We start from the raw sequence: 15,902 nt of genomic DNA on the forward strand, positions 1-15,902 counted from the left end.
GCCACCAGTGGGGCTGTGGACAGAGCCCTTTGGTATGGTGTGTGGGCATGGACAGTGTGGAGGGTTTTTTTGACATGTAAACATTCTTAGTTTATTAGCCTGGACAGTGTTCTAAAGCTTGGCCAGTCCATTATGGGTCTTTTCCCTACGAACTAAGCCTTCAAACCTCTGAACTAGTGTAAATGAGCAGGAGATCAAGTTGATGCAAGTCCACCTTGCTTTATATCCAGGAAAAATAAAAGTGTGTGCATCAAACATTTCTAAGTTATATCATACTTTGATTGCACCGGTTGTTCTGTTTTTTTGTTTGTTTGTTTTTTGCGGTACGCGGGCCTCTCACCATTGTGGCCTCTCCCGCTGCAGAGCAGAGGCTCTGGACGCGCGGGCTCAGCGGCCATGGCTCACGGGCCCAGCCGCTCCGCGGCATGTGGGATCCTCCCGGATCAGGGCACGAATCCGTGTCCCCTGCATCGGCAGGCGGACTCTCAACCACTGCGCCACCAGGGAAGCCCCCAGTTGTTCGGTTTTAAAAGACAGATCTTCTCACTTGATTGTGATGATTTCATGGTTATACACTTATCTCCAAACTCATCAAGTTGTATACAATAAATATGTATAGCTTTTTATGTATCAATCATACCTTAATAAAGTGGTTGGGGGAAAAAAAAAGAAATAGCAAGACTGCCAAAAATAAAATTACATAAGCAGAGGAAGTAATCGAAGTAATGACCCCAAACAGCCCAAAGAGAGATCCATGTTGTACGTTAAGGATATGTGTGCTGGAATGCAAATTTGGAAGCATGTATGGCTGCTTGGCCTTTACGACTCAAACAGAAACATTAAACACTTCCCTTGCGGGGGTGTGTGGGAGGAGGACAGCTCTTTTCAAAAGATTCTCTCTCATATAAAGAAATAATCAGCCCTTTGGCTCTTTTATACAGGGATATCTGAGACCCAAAGATCACTATGGTTCACTTAGGAATATATTATTCAATTTCTTAACATGCCTTCCTAATTATGTTTTGTTTATACCAACATTAAAAGTCAGCCTCAGTCCACAGCTGGCTGGCTGTGGCTGAGGAAGGTAGACTGGGAGTCTGTGGAATTCAGAATTGACTTTAGGTAAAGTCAAAAGAGGTTTTATTTACATACACACACACACACACACACACACACACACACACACACACGGATAAGCATACCTGGACGATTAGAGAGATAATTAACAAATAGTTGCTGAGCACCTGTTATAAGTTGCTGTGAATATGTGGGTGATGGTGAGATGGTTCAGTAATAATAACAAGGCATGACCTTTGCTCTTCCCAGTGATGGAACTGGATCTGTTCCCAGGCCCCTATATGTTTTTTCTAAGTATTAAATTCCTTGGCAGGCAGGCAGGAATGATGTCACAGTCATCTTTAGCTACTCAACTGCCCTGTGTATAATACAGCGTGGAATAGTGCCTGGTACGTGAGTAATGAATGAAACTAAGACAGTAGGAGAAAAGTCTTCAGATTGGACACCTGAGGCCCTGGAAGCAGAATTTAAATTTCCAACACTGGCTAAATGTAATGTTTGTAAAGGAAGAGCTATTTTCTTTGGCACATGACTAACACTGCCCAAATTAAAAGTGTAAAACCCCAAAAGAACAAAGAAGATCAAGGTCTTGAACAGGTATGCCCTACTTAAATCAAATTCTGTATGAAATCCAGAATTTCAGATTTCTCCTGAACTTTGCTGTTGACCATTAAAAAGTAAACACACTTTGTAGAATTTGGAAATCCAGATTAGCAAGGCCTATAAACCAGGGTGGGGCTTCCCTGGTGGCGCAGTGGTTGAGAGTCCTCCTGCTGATGCAGGGGACACGGGTTCGTGCCCGGTCCGGGAAGATCCCACATGCCACGGAGCGGCTGGGCCCATGAGCCATGGCCACTGAGCCTGTGCTCCGCAACGGGAGAGGCCACAACAGTGAGAGGCCCGCGTACCGCAAAACAAAAAAACAAACAAAAAAATCCAGCGTGGACTGGATTTTGTTGGTGGTTCCCTGTGAGATAACCTGTGTGTAATACTGAGCTCCCCCAAACTGCATTGTGAGTAGTACGGGTTAGAGGCCATCAACCCTTCAAGTGGCTCATCCACAGCTTGAGAAGCAGAAATATTCATCTTGGCCTCCAGGGTAGAGGTGAGGGCATTTATATGAGCATTAAATCTGATTAGCATGGGCTTCCCTGGTGGCGCAGTGGTTAAGAATCTGCCTGCCAATTCAGGGGACACAGGTTCGAGCCCTGGACGGGGAAGATCCCACATGCCACGGGGCAACTAAGCCTGTGTGCCACAACTACTGAAGCCCTCGTGCCACAACTACTGAAGCCCGTGCACCTAGAGCCTGTGCTCTGCAACAAGAGAAGCCGCCGCAATGAGAAGCCCGTGCAACGCAACGAAGAGTAGCCCCCTCCTCGCCACAACTAGAGAAAGCCCGCGCACAGCAATGAAGACCCAATGCAGCCAAAAATAAATAAATAAATATATAAAAAATCTAATCAGCAGCCCTCTAAACCGGTCTCCAGAAACAAACTAATGGTAAATTAGCACTGAGAAGTCATTTCAGCAGCTAGAAAGAAGGAATGTTTAAGCCAAATGAAACTCAAAAAGATAACATTTTATTTTCAGAGCAGCTAATGCAATATTGAATCAGGTTTTCACAAATAAATATGACAGTGTCTACTTGGTTACATCTCTGTTTGACGAATGCCTATCTGTAAGAACTGTAATAAATTTCTGAGGAGGTTAATGACCGGAACCTTTTAAGTAAAATTCTCCTGGCTTGCTTCTGAAAAAAAAGTATTGTGGCAATTAAAATAAAATGCTCATCGCTCGGGGAAAACCAATCTAGAATGCCCCAGTTGTTTTTGTTTTTAAGGAATGAACCTTTTGAGGACAAGTCTATAAAGCATCTTTATTTATTTGTTACATATGATGTTTAAATATAACTTTGCTTTCAAGCTTCAAACTTTTTTTTTAAACCCCTGGGAAAATAAGACTTTTGGTTCGCCTTAACAAAAACTGACCTAGGAAGAAACACTTTTAGCAAAATGTATTATAAAATTCACTAGAAAATACTGTCCTCTTTTTGCCAAAATGTTACATAAAATCCTTATTAAAAATACACACGTTACAAAAGAAAAAAGTATGAATATGCTATACATAGTGCTTTTGCTATGGACCAAGGGACCTGCATTCTGGGGAAAATACAGTGAAGCACATTAGATATTATGATGTCAACTTAAAATAGTGCAAACCAGAATAAATTACATCCTAAAATGGGAAGGCATGCAAGTCATTTCCTACGAATAGAACACAATGAAGCCAGAACAGGAAGCAATCACAACCACTATTTAAAAATGTTTTCCTTTTTATTACATTAATTTTTTTCAAAAATACTTTTCTTTACAATAGAACTCCTAGAAAATATTTACAACCTTCCTCTAATAAAATAGAACAGCAGTTAAATATATTTGAAAATAAGATGGGTTTTTCCATAAAATATATCTTTTAACTTTTTATATACAAGCTTTCTCAAAGAGGTCTAAATTCACTAATGAAAAACTATCTGATAGTAAACAGTAACTGTGTTGAAGACAAACCATTGGGAAGAAAATTTCTTTAGGGTGGGGAGAGATGGGGCGCTGAGGAGCTAAAACACAACACATACATGCAGGCAGAATCACTTCAGGAAAAAAATAAGTGCAATATTTTACTATGAATTCAATTCTTTAAGTTGATATTGTGAAGAAAAATACTAATTCAGGAAAGTGAACTGTCTCATCAAGGAGGAGTTCTTTGGTTATTTCAAGTCAAAAATGCAAATGCTATACTGCATGGAAAATCAAAATTAAATTGTGCATTATATTTTTGCCTTGGCAACTCAGTTTATTTTAATGTTTTAAACTGGAACAGCCGGGCAAGTCTCCAAACAGAATGAGTACATTTGCTTTATAAACATTTTTCCGGGTGTTTGCTCCTTTGCTAGATAAGCTTTCATAGACCCAAGAGCAGAACCATTCCAGAATCCCTCTCAGACACCCACAAGTGGAGGGAAGTAGTCACTGGGACAGATGGGATCAGCCGATATTACAGTTGGAATGGTTCTGGAATAGCTCTGCCACAAAGCTGATGCCCTCCCCAGGCAGTTCTGAACTCAGAACATAGAATAATTTGTCAGAAATGGCAGCAAATGAAAGACTTTTTTTCCCCCTAAAAAAAGATAAAGGAAATCTTCAAGACCTCTTTTTCTGAAAACCGAATGGTGGCAATGAAAAGAACCTTTGTATTGATCTTCTGTCCATGGCTTTCCTGAGATTCAGAGGACACTGCCTGCGTGGGGCTGCTGTGGGTCTTCAGTGTGTGCTAGAAGCTTTTGCTGAGACAACTTAAAGATGCTCCAGTCCTATCCTCATGCTTCCGCTGACATCCTCTTTAACATCAAACTATTACAGTGCCAGCAAAGTGCCCTGGTAGGACTGCCACACCTGCAGGAGCTGGGGCGTCAGAAGCGTCAGCTCTGTGCCGGGGCTGCATCCCAGCCTGAAGGCACGCGCACTCATTTGCCCTGATGGAGGCCATGGAGGAGTCTGACTCAGCTCAAAAGCCTGAGCTCGATGCCATTTTTGAAGGATTACAGGTTTATTACCTTCAAGTACAAACAGCAACCCTGCTGGCAGGGACAGGAGGAGACAGAGCAGGGGTATGTAGCTTGGAGAATTCTAGAAGGGCTTTGGTAAATGACTTTAATGAATTCATTCATTGTTTGAATGTAAACACTGTAGCTGAAGTGGTATCTGAAACCATCTTTGTTGGCCTTTAATGCTATTTCCCTTGTATTTGCCATCAGATTTGTTAGACAACCCTTTTCCTCAGAGTTAGCGTCAAGGTAAACTTCGGTCCAGCACAGGCGAATGACAGCAGAATCCTAGTGAATGAGGTTTCACGGTACTTCCAAGTGGCACAGCGTAATTTCAGAACTCCACTGACCATTAACAGTGTGGCAAAAAAGAATCAGCTCTTCTGAGCTAGTTTTTGGGCCTCTTGGCATTCCAGGGACTTTAATCTGTGCTCTTCCACCATCCTCCCTGAAAACAGCCCTGGCAACTTAATAGTTGGGGTGATTTTCCTCCAGACGGATTTCTAGTCGGCTCAGGCCAACTGGAAAAGAAGCATGTGAAATTTGGAAGATCTGAGTTCTTGGAAATCCAAGGGATCCTGCTAACCCATGAATTGGAGTCAACCGGTCTTCACGGAACTGGGAAGAGGACGCACTTGCTCCAGGAATCACCTTCTTAGTAAATCACGGCCAGGGAGGAAAAGCCTGAAATGACACAGCACTCAGTTTTCAGAAACAGGCCGAGTGACAGGCAGGGCAGGGAGAAAAATGACTTTCACGTTTGGTCAACTCTTCAAATGACATGTGTGCTAGAAGAAAGCTGTGGAACACAGGGCGGCCTTTGCTCACTGGAAAGCTACTTCCTAGTATGGTCTCCTGGCAAAGACGCCAAGTTCACTGCAAACTGCGGAATGAGGTCAGCATAAAAATGACTCTTGGTGGGAAAGGATGGCCCACGACCCCAGCACAAAGAAAGAAGCCTGCTTTACACACACACACACACACACACACACACACACACACACACACACACAGAGACTCTCACTCACTCACTCACGCAAGCTTTGGGATAAAAGGTTACCAGGATGGTTGGCATCTGAAAGCAAAAGAACATGAACGTCAGGTTCATTCCCAACCAGGAATGAATTCATGGGAATGTAGCCCAGATGAAACACATCTTAAAGTAGGATTGTGCCAATTATTTATTCCCCCCCCAACCTCCCACAAAACAATTGTTTTTAAATAAAAGGAAAAAACCCCGATTTTTTTCTAAACCTGAAAAAAACGACCACTTTTTAAACAGGTAGTTTAAAATGGTTACAAAACAAGCAGGCAGTTCAGCTTTCCTGATGAATGAGGATGGAGACCGTGGGTTTTCGCCGTCTCCAAGCGACACACAGGGCTTTAGAGTTCCGTGTCACCCTGAAGCAAAACTGAATCTTGATCATCCAAGAGGAGACCGGTGTCCACGACCTCGGCCTCTTCCATGACGCCTCCTAACTGCTGGACGACGTCGTCGTCGAGGATGTCCACATCCTTGATGGGTTTGATCAGACTCAGCTGGTCCAGGGGCAGCAGCCCCGGCGGCCCCACCGGCCCCGTAGTCCTCTCAATCGTGGCTGCCATTTCGGCCGCAAAAGCCGCCTTCTGGGCTTTCTGCCTCTGCTGTTCCTCCTGCTGCCTGTGAGTTTTCATGTGTGCATTTCGGCTTTTGATCTTGAAGAAGACTCTATAAAAATGAAGAAAAAGAAGCATGTAAAATTCAGAAGATCTGAGTTCTTGGAAATCCAAGGGATCCTACAGGCAACAGCAGGTGCATGGTCTGCTGTCTGGTTTGGGGTGGCTCTGACAGAGTTCCCATCTCCTTAGCTCCCAAGACCTCCTCCCCTGGTGACCTGTGACCTCTCTTCTCTCCAAGCGTTCCAAGGAAAGGGGATGGGGACAGGAACACATTTACGGTGTGTTGGGCTTTCTCTCTGTGACAGCGGAGGATGAATCCTCAAAGCTTTCCTGTCCATCTATGGCCTGGGGCACAAGCGTTTCTTTCCTCCTTATCTTCCCCGTTTCTCTCTCCAACACTGACCAAGCCTTCTCGACCAACCTGAGAATCCCCAAATCATGCTGCCAAGCTCTGTTGGTTCCCAACATAAAACAACCCATCCTTTGCCTCTGGCCTCCTGTCCCCGTCATTCCCGTCAAAATTCTAGAGGGTCTGCCTGCACACATGTACAGCGCCTCTTTCCTCCACACTCTCCAACTGGACTGTCATCTCCTCCACTTCAGTCCAAGTGCTTGAGTTCGCTAGTGACCGTGTGGCCAAATCCAACAGCCCCTCTTCTGTCTTCATTGTACTGGACTTCTGAGCTGCACTGACCATTCCTCTTCGCCCAAGATCCCGTCTCGTTTTGGCCATCATATATCATAGTTCCCTCCTGCTTGCTTTAGAATGAAATAGTGGTTCTCAGCTAGGGGGGATTCTGCCTCCACAGGGAATATCTGGCAACGTCTGGAGACATTTTTGATGGTCGCAGCTGGGTGGTGGTAGTGGTACTTCTGGCATCGGGTGGGTAGATGCCAGGGATGTTGCTGAATACCCTACAATACAGAGGGCAGACCCTCTTCCCCAAATAAGCAATCATCAGACCCAAAATATCAGTGCCAAGGCTGAGAAATCCTGGGAAAAGGGGTCTGCCAACTATGGTCACTGGGCCAAATCCTGCCCACTGCCTGCTTTTGTAAATAAAGTTTTACCAGAACGCAGCCACGTTTATTTGTTTATGTATCATCCATGGATGCTTTTGCACTAACATGGCACATCTGAGTAGTTGTGACAGAGACAGAATGACCTGCAAAGCCTAAAATATTTCTTTTTTTTAAAGTTGAGAATTATGTGTTTTTTTTTTGTTGTTGTTGTTGTTGTTTTGGCTGCGTTGGGCCTTCGTTGCTGCACGTGGGCTTTCTCTAGTTGTGGCGAGCGGGTTCTACTCTTCGATGCGGTGAGCAGGCTTCTCATTGCAATGGCTTCTCTTGTTGTGGCTGGCGGGCTCTAGAGTGCAGGCTCAGTAGTTGTGGCGCACGGACTTAGTTGCTCTGTGGCATGTGGGATCTTCCCAGACCAGGGAACGAATCTGTGTCCCCTGCATTGGCAGGCAGATTCTTAACCACTGTGCTGCCAGGGAAACCCAGCCTAAAATATTTCTATCTGGACCTTTTTCAGAGCAAGTTTGTCCAGATGTGAGACGGCCTGTTTTTAGAGAGGGAGGGTGGCATAAATATTTATTCCTGAGCTCATAAAGGGGAAAAAAAACCCCCTGATTTCTAAGACCCCTGTCTTAGAACAGAGTTGATGAATCACCACTGGACATATTGAAAACTGTCTAACGTAATGAACATAATTTCACCAGCTAAAAAAAGGATTCTGCAAACACGTGCCTGATGTTACTCCTCGTCTGGAAAACCATACAAAATATTTCTGCCATAAAAATCTTAACTGGAGTTATGGTAGGAAAAGGTCCCAAGCAACATAAAAACAAGACAAGAAAAATCTTTAATGGACGTCACTGAAAGACAACCAGAGCTCGAAATACTTATTTCTGGTTGTTAAAATGTCCTTTATCGCCACCTAGTGGAATAAGGAGTTGCCGCCTGTTGGAGGGGAGTGAGTGGAGGAAAGATGCTGGTTCCTCTGGGAAGAAACTGGTTGAGACCCTCCTTCCCTGCCTCTCCCACCCCAGGGCAAGTAGAGGGGAGTCCTACTGAGGAGGTTTCCCTATTTCAAGTAAGTAAGCCCGATGATCAATCCAGGGGCTCATTTATTCCTTGCTGACATGAAGATGATATCATGTCCTGGCTCTGAAGGACACTGGAGCCCAGACGAGGGGACCCACGCCTAAGTCTATCTCCCCATCTCTGCAGGAAGAGAGTTGCTAGTTCCAACTCACTTTGGCAGGTGCCACTGACCTACGGCTAAGAGCACCTACCTCATCGGGCTTAAGATTAAATTAATCAATACACGTAAACATCCTTTAAAACAGTGCCAGGCAAATACTGAGTAACTGATAAATAACAGAATTATTAAGATGCCTGAAATACACCTGAAATATTCCATGAGGATGAATGTTATAAACAGAGGTCCCAGTTGGCCTCATTCATACAACTAGGGATGTTCCCTTGGTAGAGTTTCAGCAGCTACCTCGTGGGCATCTCTCCAGGTAACACTGCACATTTGAGACACTGGAGGTTACAGGAAGAGAAACTCGGCAAGGCTCCTAAAAGAAGTCACTTATGACAACCCTTCCTGGAGGCAGACTCACCGAGAGGTAAACTGGAATTCTATACTAGATGCTGTGGGAAGGAACTGTGTGCATCTCATCATCAGTGATAAATAAATAAGCAAACAAAGCAAACCACTAGGCTGGAACAGTGGTCAGAAGCCCAGGCTCTGTACTTGAACACATAGGGGTTCAAATCTCAGTTCTGCTTTTACTGGGGGTATGACCTGGGGCAAGTAAATTTACCTAATGTTCAGTCCTTATTTGTAAAAACAAGGATAAAACAGTATCTGCGCCACATGGAGTTTCTGTGTGGGGATTAAATGATCTCATCTACATGAAGTATGTAACAAAATTAAGTGCTTAGTAAACGTTATTTAATGCTGTTATTACCACCTACTCTCAGTTTCCCCTTTTCATTGTTTTAAATTACACTTAAAACGGCAGAGATGACAAACAGACTTTACCTCATGAGTCAACTCTGATCAATTGGTTGTGCCAGCTTGAAGCATTAGGATTTAAAGGATTTGAAAGGATTTGAGTCTTATCTTAATGTGGTAGCAAAAAGAATAGCAATTGATTAGTGATGTCTGCCCTGGGTGCAGGAATGAGCAGTATTGGTAGGAAAGCCATCTCTGCCACAGAGAGTTCCTGATTAGATGTTTTACAGCCTTTCTCAAATCACTCGGCAGGGATGCAAAGAGAGCAGTCAGTACTAGTGAATATGGTTTGGGTGTGAAGGGAAGAGGTGGGAATCAGAGTTCCATCCATCATTTCTGGAAAAGAGTGAAGTTTTGTCACTAGAGATTTGCTCTCTGATGATGTCCATCCTTATTAGGCTTTAGGACATCAGAATGACCGTATTCTGAGTCAGAGACAAGGTCCACTCACCATGAGGCACCACGTAGACCCCAAGGATGAAATAAGGAAAAACTGGAGAGTCTGGGTTCTTTTTCTACCTGGAGACACCTCAGACCACCTTGGCCCAACCCCTACAGAGGCATTATTCATCACACACTTAGATTCAGTCCCTGGCCCAATTCTACCTACTTGCCACACTCCTTGCAGGGGAAGATGGTGGTGGGGTCTGTCTCGCCGCTGGTGGTGCTGTGAGATGGTGAGCTCTTCACTGAGCAGTACCCGCTCTGGGCACTGCCAGGCTTCTGCTTTCCAGAGGGAAGAGCACCCCGAGCTTTGGTCACCTGGTTGGTGCCACCGTGGATGCGGGCATGGCCATTCAGTGCCTGTCGGGAGCTGAACACCTGGGGAAGAAAGGGAGTGACATGACATCTACAGTCCTGAAAAGGAAATTAGGGTTATTAGTTACTCATTGGTAGAACATGTGATACTCGAAACAGTGTCTAATGACAAGGCATAGGGGTTTTACAGAAGCAAACTCTGGGCAAATGCCACAGAAAGTAGAGAACAAATACCACAACCACAAGTGCTGTGCCAGTAAAAAACCCATCACTGTTATAACCAAAGACTAGGGCTCAATCCAGTGCCTCCATCTCACAGGGAGGCCATTGGGCCATTTCCCCTCTGAACACCTTATTTTTTCCATCTGTAAAATGAGAGGGTTTGGACCAGCTTTCAAACTTTTTAACAGCCAGAAGCTACCTTCCATCCCTTTTTTCTTTTCTTTCTTTTTTCCTTTCCTTTCCTTTCTATACTTAAAAAAATCAGGTCTTATTCAAAAGCTCAAAGCAGAGGTACTCTGGCTGAAATAGACAGCCCCCCAAAATTGAATCTATTTGCTCAGCTCTATCTCCCCCCTAGGAAGCCCTCGAACCCCAAGAGACACAGCTTGGAAGACACTGACAAGTTGCTCTGATATATTCTATATGTTATTTCTAAGCCCCAATCAGTAGCCCAGTGTTGAAGTAACGTTTCCGACCCCGACATTGTACTGCAGGATGAAAAAAAGGGGAACGACCTGGTCTTTTGAAGGCTGCCATAATGCACCGTTTCCCAACCTCAGTATTACTGACATTTGGGACTGGATGATTCCTTGCTGTGGGGCTGTCCTGAGCGTCACAGGGTCTTCAGCAGCAACCCTGGCCTCTCTACCCACCAGATGCCAGGAGCGCCTGCCTAGATGTGATAAAAATGTCTCCGGACATTGCCAAATGTTCATGGGGAACAAAATCATTCCCGGCAGAGATCCACTGCTGTAAAGGGATGTAATCCACACCCCTGAATTCCAAGAGCTCTGACTTCCAGATTGCTAAATGCATCAGCTAGTGGGAGTACCCACTGAACTGTCCAGACACAGATGGTCACTCTGTGTTAAGTTCATGAGTTCTGTTTATAGTCTTGCAGGGAAAAAAAAAATCTTGCGCTGATTTAGCAACCAAAACCTCCATGGTTAGGCACCGAATTAAACTAACATGGTTTTTCCCTGTTGTTTTTTAAAGTCACGAAAAAATATTCACCTTGCTGAGCATTTTTGATTGGGTAAAGTAAAAGATGATTTCCCGCTCAGGAAAGAATTTACTGTACACCCAAACTATGAATTGAGGAAACATCCAATTTCTAAACAAATTCACCAAGGACACTGTCATGTAAAGTCACATCTCATAGCTAGTGGGAAGCAGCCACATAACACAGGGAGATCAGCTCGGTGCTTTGTGACCACCTAGAGGGGTGGGATAGGGAGGGTGGGAGGGAGACGCAAGAGGGAGGAGATATGGGGATATATGTATACATATAGCTGATTCACTTCGTTATAAAGCAGAAACTAGCACATCATTGTAAAGCAATTCTACTCCAATAAAGATGTGTAAAACATAAATAAAAAGTCACATCTTAATCATCCCCTAAAGGAAGTGCTGTATACAATATGGCAATGATGGAGTGAAGCGTCCAGCTCATTAAACATCAAAGATAGAAACAAGCTAGCAATTTCTTAGGTTCTCTTCAGAGCTAACGCAAAATGTATGTATCATTTAAAAGGAGTTTTTCATTTTTTCTTAAATGTAAATCAAGTGAATTTCTGCTTTAGGATCTAACTATTTTAAAGACTGTTGCTTTCTTCATCTAAGTGACAGACTCAATAAGCGGCATTCAATGCACTCTGGAAAACAGTATTATCCTGTGTAACACACAAGCAAGGATAAGCACTAACTTGGGGAAAACAGGGCTTCATATGAAAGGAGCAACATTCTAAGTTTTTGCATAATACCTCTAGAGCTTGCCTGCACAAGTGTGCCCAGCTTTTAGAAACTTGATTTGGGAAAAGCTCAACAATTCAGATGAGTGGGGTACCCGGGGGACTGAGAGTCCAAAGTTAACAATTAAAAAAACATATCCATTAAAATACACAGGGAGCCTTAGATCAGGCTAGTACAGATTCTGTAAGGCCATCCTTTAGTGATCAAATGGTGAACTGGTTTTATTTTAGCTAAATGATCCTTCTAATGTACTTGAAAAGTACGAGGTTAGGTAATTACACAGACACCTTTTTAGCCTGTTTACATGAATAATTTGCTTAGTAAATCTTGTTTGCTTCCCCCCAAAAGTACAAAGATAAACTTTAGCTAAATCTTTGTAATTATGCCATAAAAAGACACTCCTTCTCTGTGGACTCTCCCACTGCATTTAAATGCATGTCTCCAGGACATGACCTGTATGACACAGCCCAGGAGGAGTCGGGGCCACCAAGTAACGAGGAGTGTTAGTTCTGGAGACCAAGGTCCATTGCAGAGCCTGAATCACATGCTCCCTGAGGGCAGGGACGGACCTGTGTCCTCCAAGCACGTGCACAGTGCTTAACAGAGAACACGCACTCCAGAAATATCTATGGGCTGAATGAATAAGTAAATGGATGAAAGAAAGAAAAGCATGGCCACATGGACTTCCCTCTGCCAAACTTTCACTGCTGAAAGTACACCTTTTGCAAAGTGCATCATCTCTTAAAGCCGGGCACAGCTGTATGTACGGCTCTCAGGAGTCCCAGATCCCTGGAGGGTGCAGAGACACTTACAGCTCCACAGTTGGGCATTTCACAGATGAAGGAGCCTGAGGGCTGGCCCAGGGCTTGCAGGGGCGGCCCCTCTGCGGAAGCCAGGACCGGGCCTGGTGGTGGCTCTGGAGACTTGGGCAATTCACTCTCCTCTTCTCTCGTGGATTTCCTGTCTTCTTCTGGGTCTTCCTCCTCCTCCTGTACCTCTTCATCTTCTTCACTCGTCTGGTGTTACGGCAATAAAAGCAAAAGGGGGAAAATCCCCAAATGGCATGTTTAGTGATGAACAGAACCCAGGGGCTAGGAGAAGAGAGAGGGGGCTGGTCGCTGGGGCTGCATCGGCTTCTTTGTGCATAACGAAGGGCTGGCAGGGGCCTCTGGGGAGCGATACGGTTTCTACAAGGTTGGTCATTGGACACTTGGAATTCTGAGGGCAAGGAAGTCCCCCCAGCCCACGTTGGGTTCCCTTATCACTTATAAAAACATATCCCAAGGCAGAGAGTATACAGATTTCTGTATGTAGAGTTTCTCCCCCTTGTTTGAGACCCGCAGACCTTGACACTGACTAAAACACAGGCAGGATACCCCACTTGCAGCAGCTCTGCCTCCCCAGAGCAGTGAGGAGGGTTTTCAAGCAGTAATGACACTGTGGAGCCCCTCTGGACAGAGACTAAAGACCTATCAGGATTTGTTTTTAAAGGTCTTCTAACACACTTCCTTGCAAGATGCTCGAGATATTGATTTGACCTGTGGAAGGCACATGACCCATGGCATTCTGATGCACTTCTCTGTTCTTGTCAGAAAATAGGATCAGAGACTGAACCACAGTGACTCTGAAAAGGAGCAGAAATGGAAGGGGATATTCCCTTTTATTTATCATGTGCTCTATATATATATATATATATATATATATATATATATATATATATATATATATATTGGTCTCTGATCATGGTCTCTGATCATGGGCCCTCTATAAAAAATAATAAGAAAAATATTTCTATGAATAATTATCCTCTTTGTGACTGTGTCCCCTCCCTCTGCTTCAGAACAGCAACCAGGTGCAGAATTAAGCAGAAGGTCCTGACCTTCGTCAAGGTTAACAAGACAGCTAACGGAATAGCCTGGAGGAGGTACCTGGGCTGGGTGGGGATGGGGGCCAGGGATCTAGGAGGCCCTTTTAGTGAACTACCTACCTTACTCTGCAATCTCAGTCCTCACGGGGGTGAGGTGGGGCGAGGGTGTGTGTGTAAGGGATGCTTGCTCCTCCGGGCCTAGAAGGACTGAGGACCAGGGATGGGAATTCCGTGTTATGTCAACCTCATTTTAGCGTCTATTTTACAGCACTTCGCGGTGTACAAAGTGTGTTTGCTGTGTCACTGAATAGACTGTAAACAGTCCTCCTAGTTTACAAATGAAGAAACAAAAGGGATGTCCGGCTGCCTTCCACCCTGATGGGTCATCTGTCTCTGCTGGGCTCTCTGCACACCCACTGCTTAAAGCATGTGGGCTGGGGGACTTCCCTGGTGGCACAGTGGTTAAGAGTCTGCCTGCCAATGCAGCGGGCGCGGGTTTGATCCCTGGTCTGGGAAGATTCCACATGCTGTGGAGTGGCAAAGCCCGTGCGTCACAACTACTGAGCCTGTGCTCTAGAGCCCACGAGCCACAACTAGAGTCTGTGTGCCACAACTACTGAAGCCCGCGCGCCTAGAGCCCGTGGTCTGCAACGAGAGAGGCCACCGCCATGAGGGGCCCGTGCACCATGGCGAGGGGTGGCCCCCGCTCGCCGCAACTAGAGAAAGCCCGCGCAGCAACGAAGATCCTACGCAGCCAAAAAGAACATAAAACAAAAAAAAAACATGCACATGGTCTGCAGTTTGGTTTACCCCAGAGAGTAATGTAACTCTGGGTAAGCCTACAATTCTTAGAACCTGCAAGCCGGAATTGCCAAGAAGAATAAAGATTTCTCAGAGTAGTAGTACCCCAGGATCCAGAAACCACCAGTTTTCTCTCTCCAGTTTGGACTGGGGATGGGAGAGAAAGATAATCCCAGTAAATACGGGCATTTAGCACACTCCTCACTGTTTCAGTATTATCCTTATTTAATATGGTATATATGCATATTTGAGACCATGTATTAACAGGGTATACTTAAGAAATGGTCCCAGTTTCCAGTGGGTAAATTAGGATTAATCAGTAATGATTACATTTGCTGAAAGACTTCAACGAATACAGATGTAGGCTTAATACATTTTACAGAGTGATTTATGAATATAAGCTTACAGATCTCTTACTAGTATAGAATATACAGGTTGATATCACTTAAATGGCCTTATTCTCATATGAATCAACCACCTTCCAACCTCAGAGAATTTCAGGTAAAATCATGTTACGTCTAACTCCACGGGTTCGCTCCATTCCTTTACAGAACTGGAACTCTGTGGTCTCAGGTACCAGGATATTAAGCAGACGGAGGCCTACAGCTCACCATTTACAGTAAATTACATGGTAACTTTCAATGGCAATGGCACTTATTCCACAGCAGTTGTTATACAATTTTCAAGTTGTTATACAAATTTATACAATTTTCTCACCATGCTATTGTTTGACAGCTCTTAAAAGTTCCATAGAGCCATTAAATTACAGATCAAATTATACTGTCCTGTGATTATATACGTCTCATGAACGTAGACAGGTTTACTTCAAACGGCAATCTACGCATGTTCACAAAATGATTTATCATCAAGTGAAAGTGCTCACCAATGTGACGAGAGATGCACAGACAGAGGACAAAACCCTAACATGTAGCACTCTGTATCAACAAGTTGGCCATTTCGTGATGCATCATGAAAGGAAACATTTGGCATTATTCCAAAATTGGCAGAAAAGTGGGCAAGTACAGAGCAGGGAGATGGTTATGTATTACACAAAGTGCTCAAAACCCTGAGTCCAAATAAGAGTTTCTTGAGGAGATTTTTATTTCTCAGGCCTGCAAATGGCATTTGTA

General features: G+C 44.4%; 1 protein-coding gene across 15 annotated transcripts in view; it reads right to left on the reverse strand.

Moving 5' to 3' along the window:
* Positions 1-2,654: 2,654 nt before the first annotated feature.
* Positions 2,655-15,902, reverse strand: part of TRERF1 (transcriptional regulating factor 1) — a 250,496-nt gene continuing 237,248 nt past the window's right edge. For 11 of the 15 annotated variants that reach the window (XM_032648293.1, XM_032648289.1, XM_032648287.1 and 8 more), the window contains 3 exons: positions 12,917-13,120; positions 9,982-10,229; positions 2,655-6,389 (listed from right to left, as the gene is read on the reverse strand). In XM_032648293.1, coding sequence (XP_032504184.1) covers positions 6,065-6,389; positions 9,982-10,229; positions 12,917-13,120 — 777 coding nt within the window. In that variant the 3' untranslated portion in view covers positions 2,655-6,064. The remainder of the gene's footprint in view (positions 6,390-9,981; positions 10,230-12,916; positions 13,121-15,902) is intronic. The other 4 variants (XM_032648296.1, XM_032648298.1, XM_032648301.1 and 1 more) reach the window with 2 other exon arrangements.

The sequence above is a fragment of the Phocoena sinus genome, chromosome 11 (assembly GCF_008692025.1).
Source record: "Phocoena sinus isolate mPhoSin1 chromosome 11, mPhoSin1.pri, whole genome shotgun sequence".
Taxonomy (NCBI): Eukaryota; Metazoa; Chordata; class Mammalia; order Artiodactyla; family Phocoenidae; genus Phocoena; species Phocoena sinus.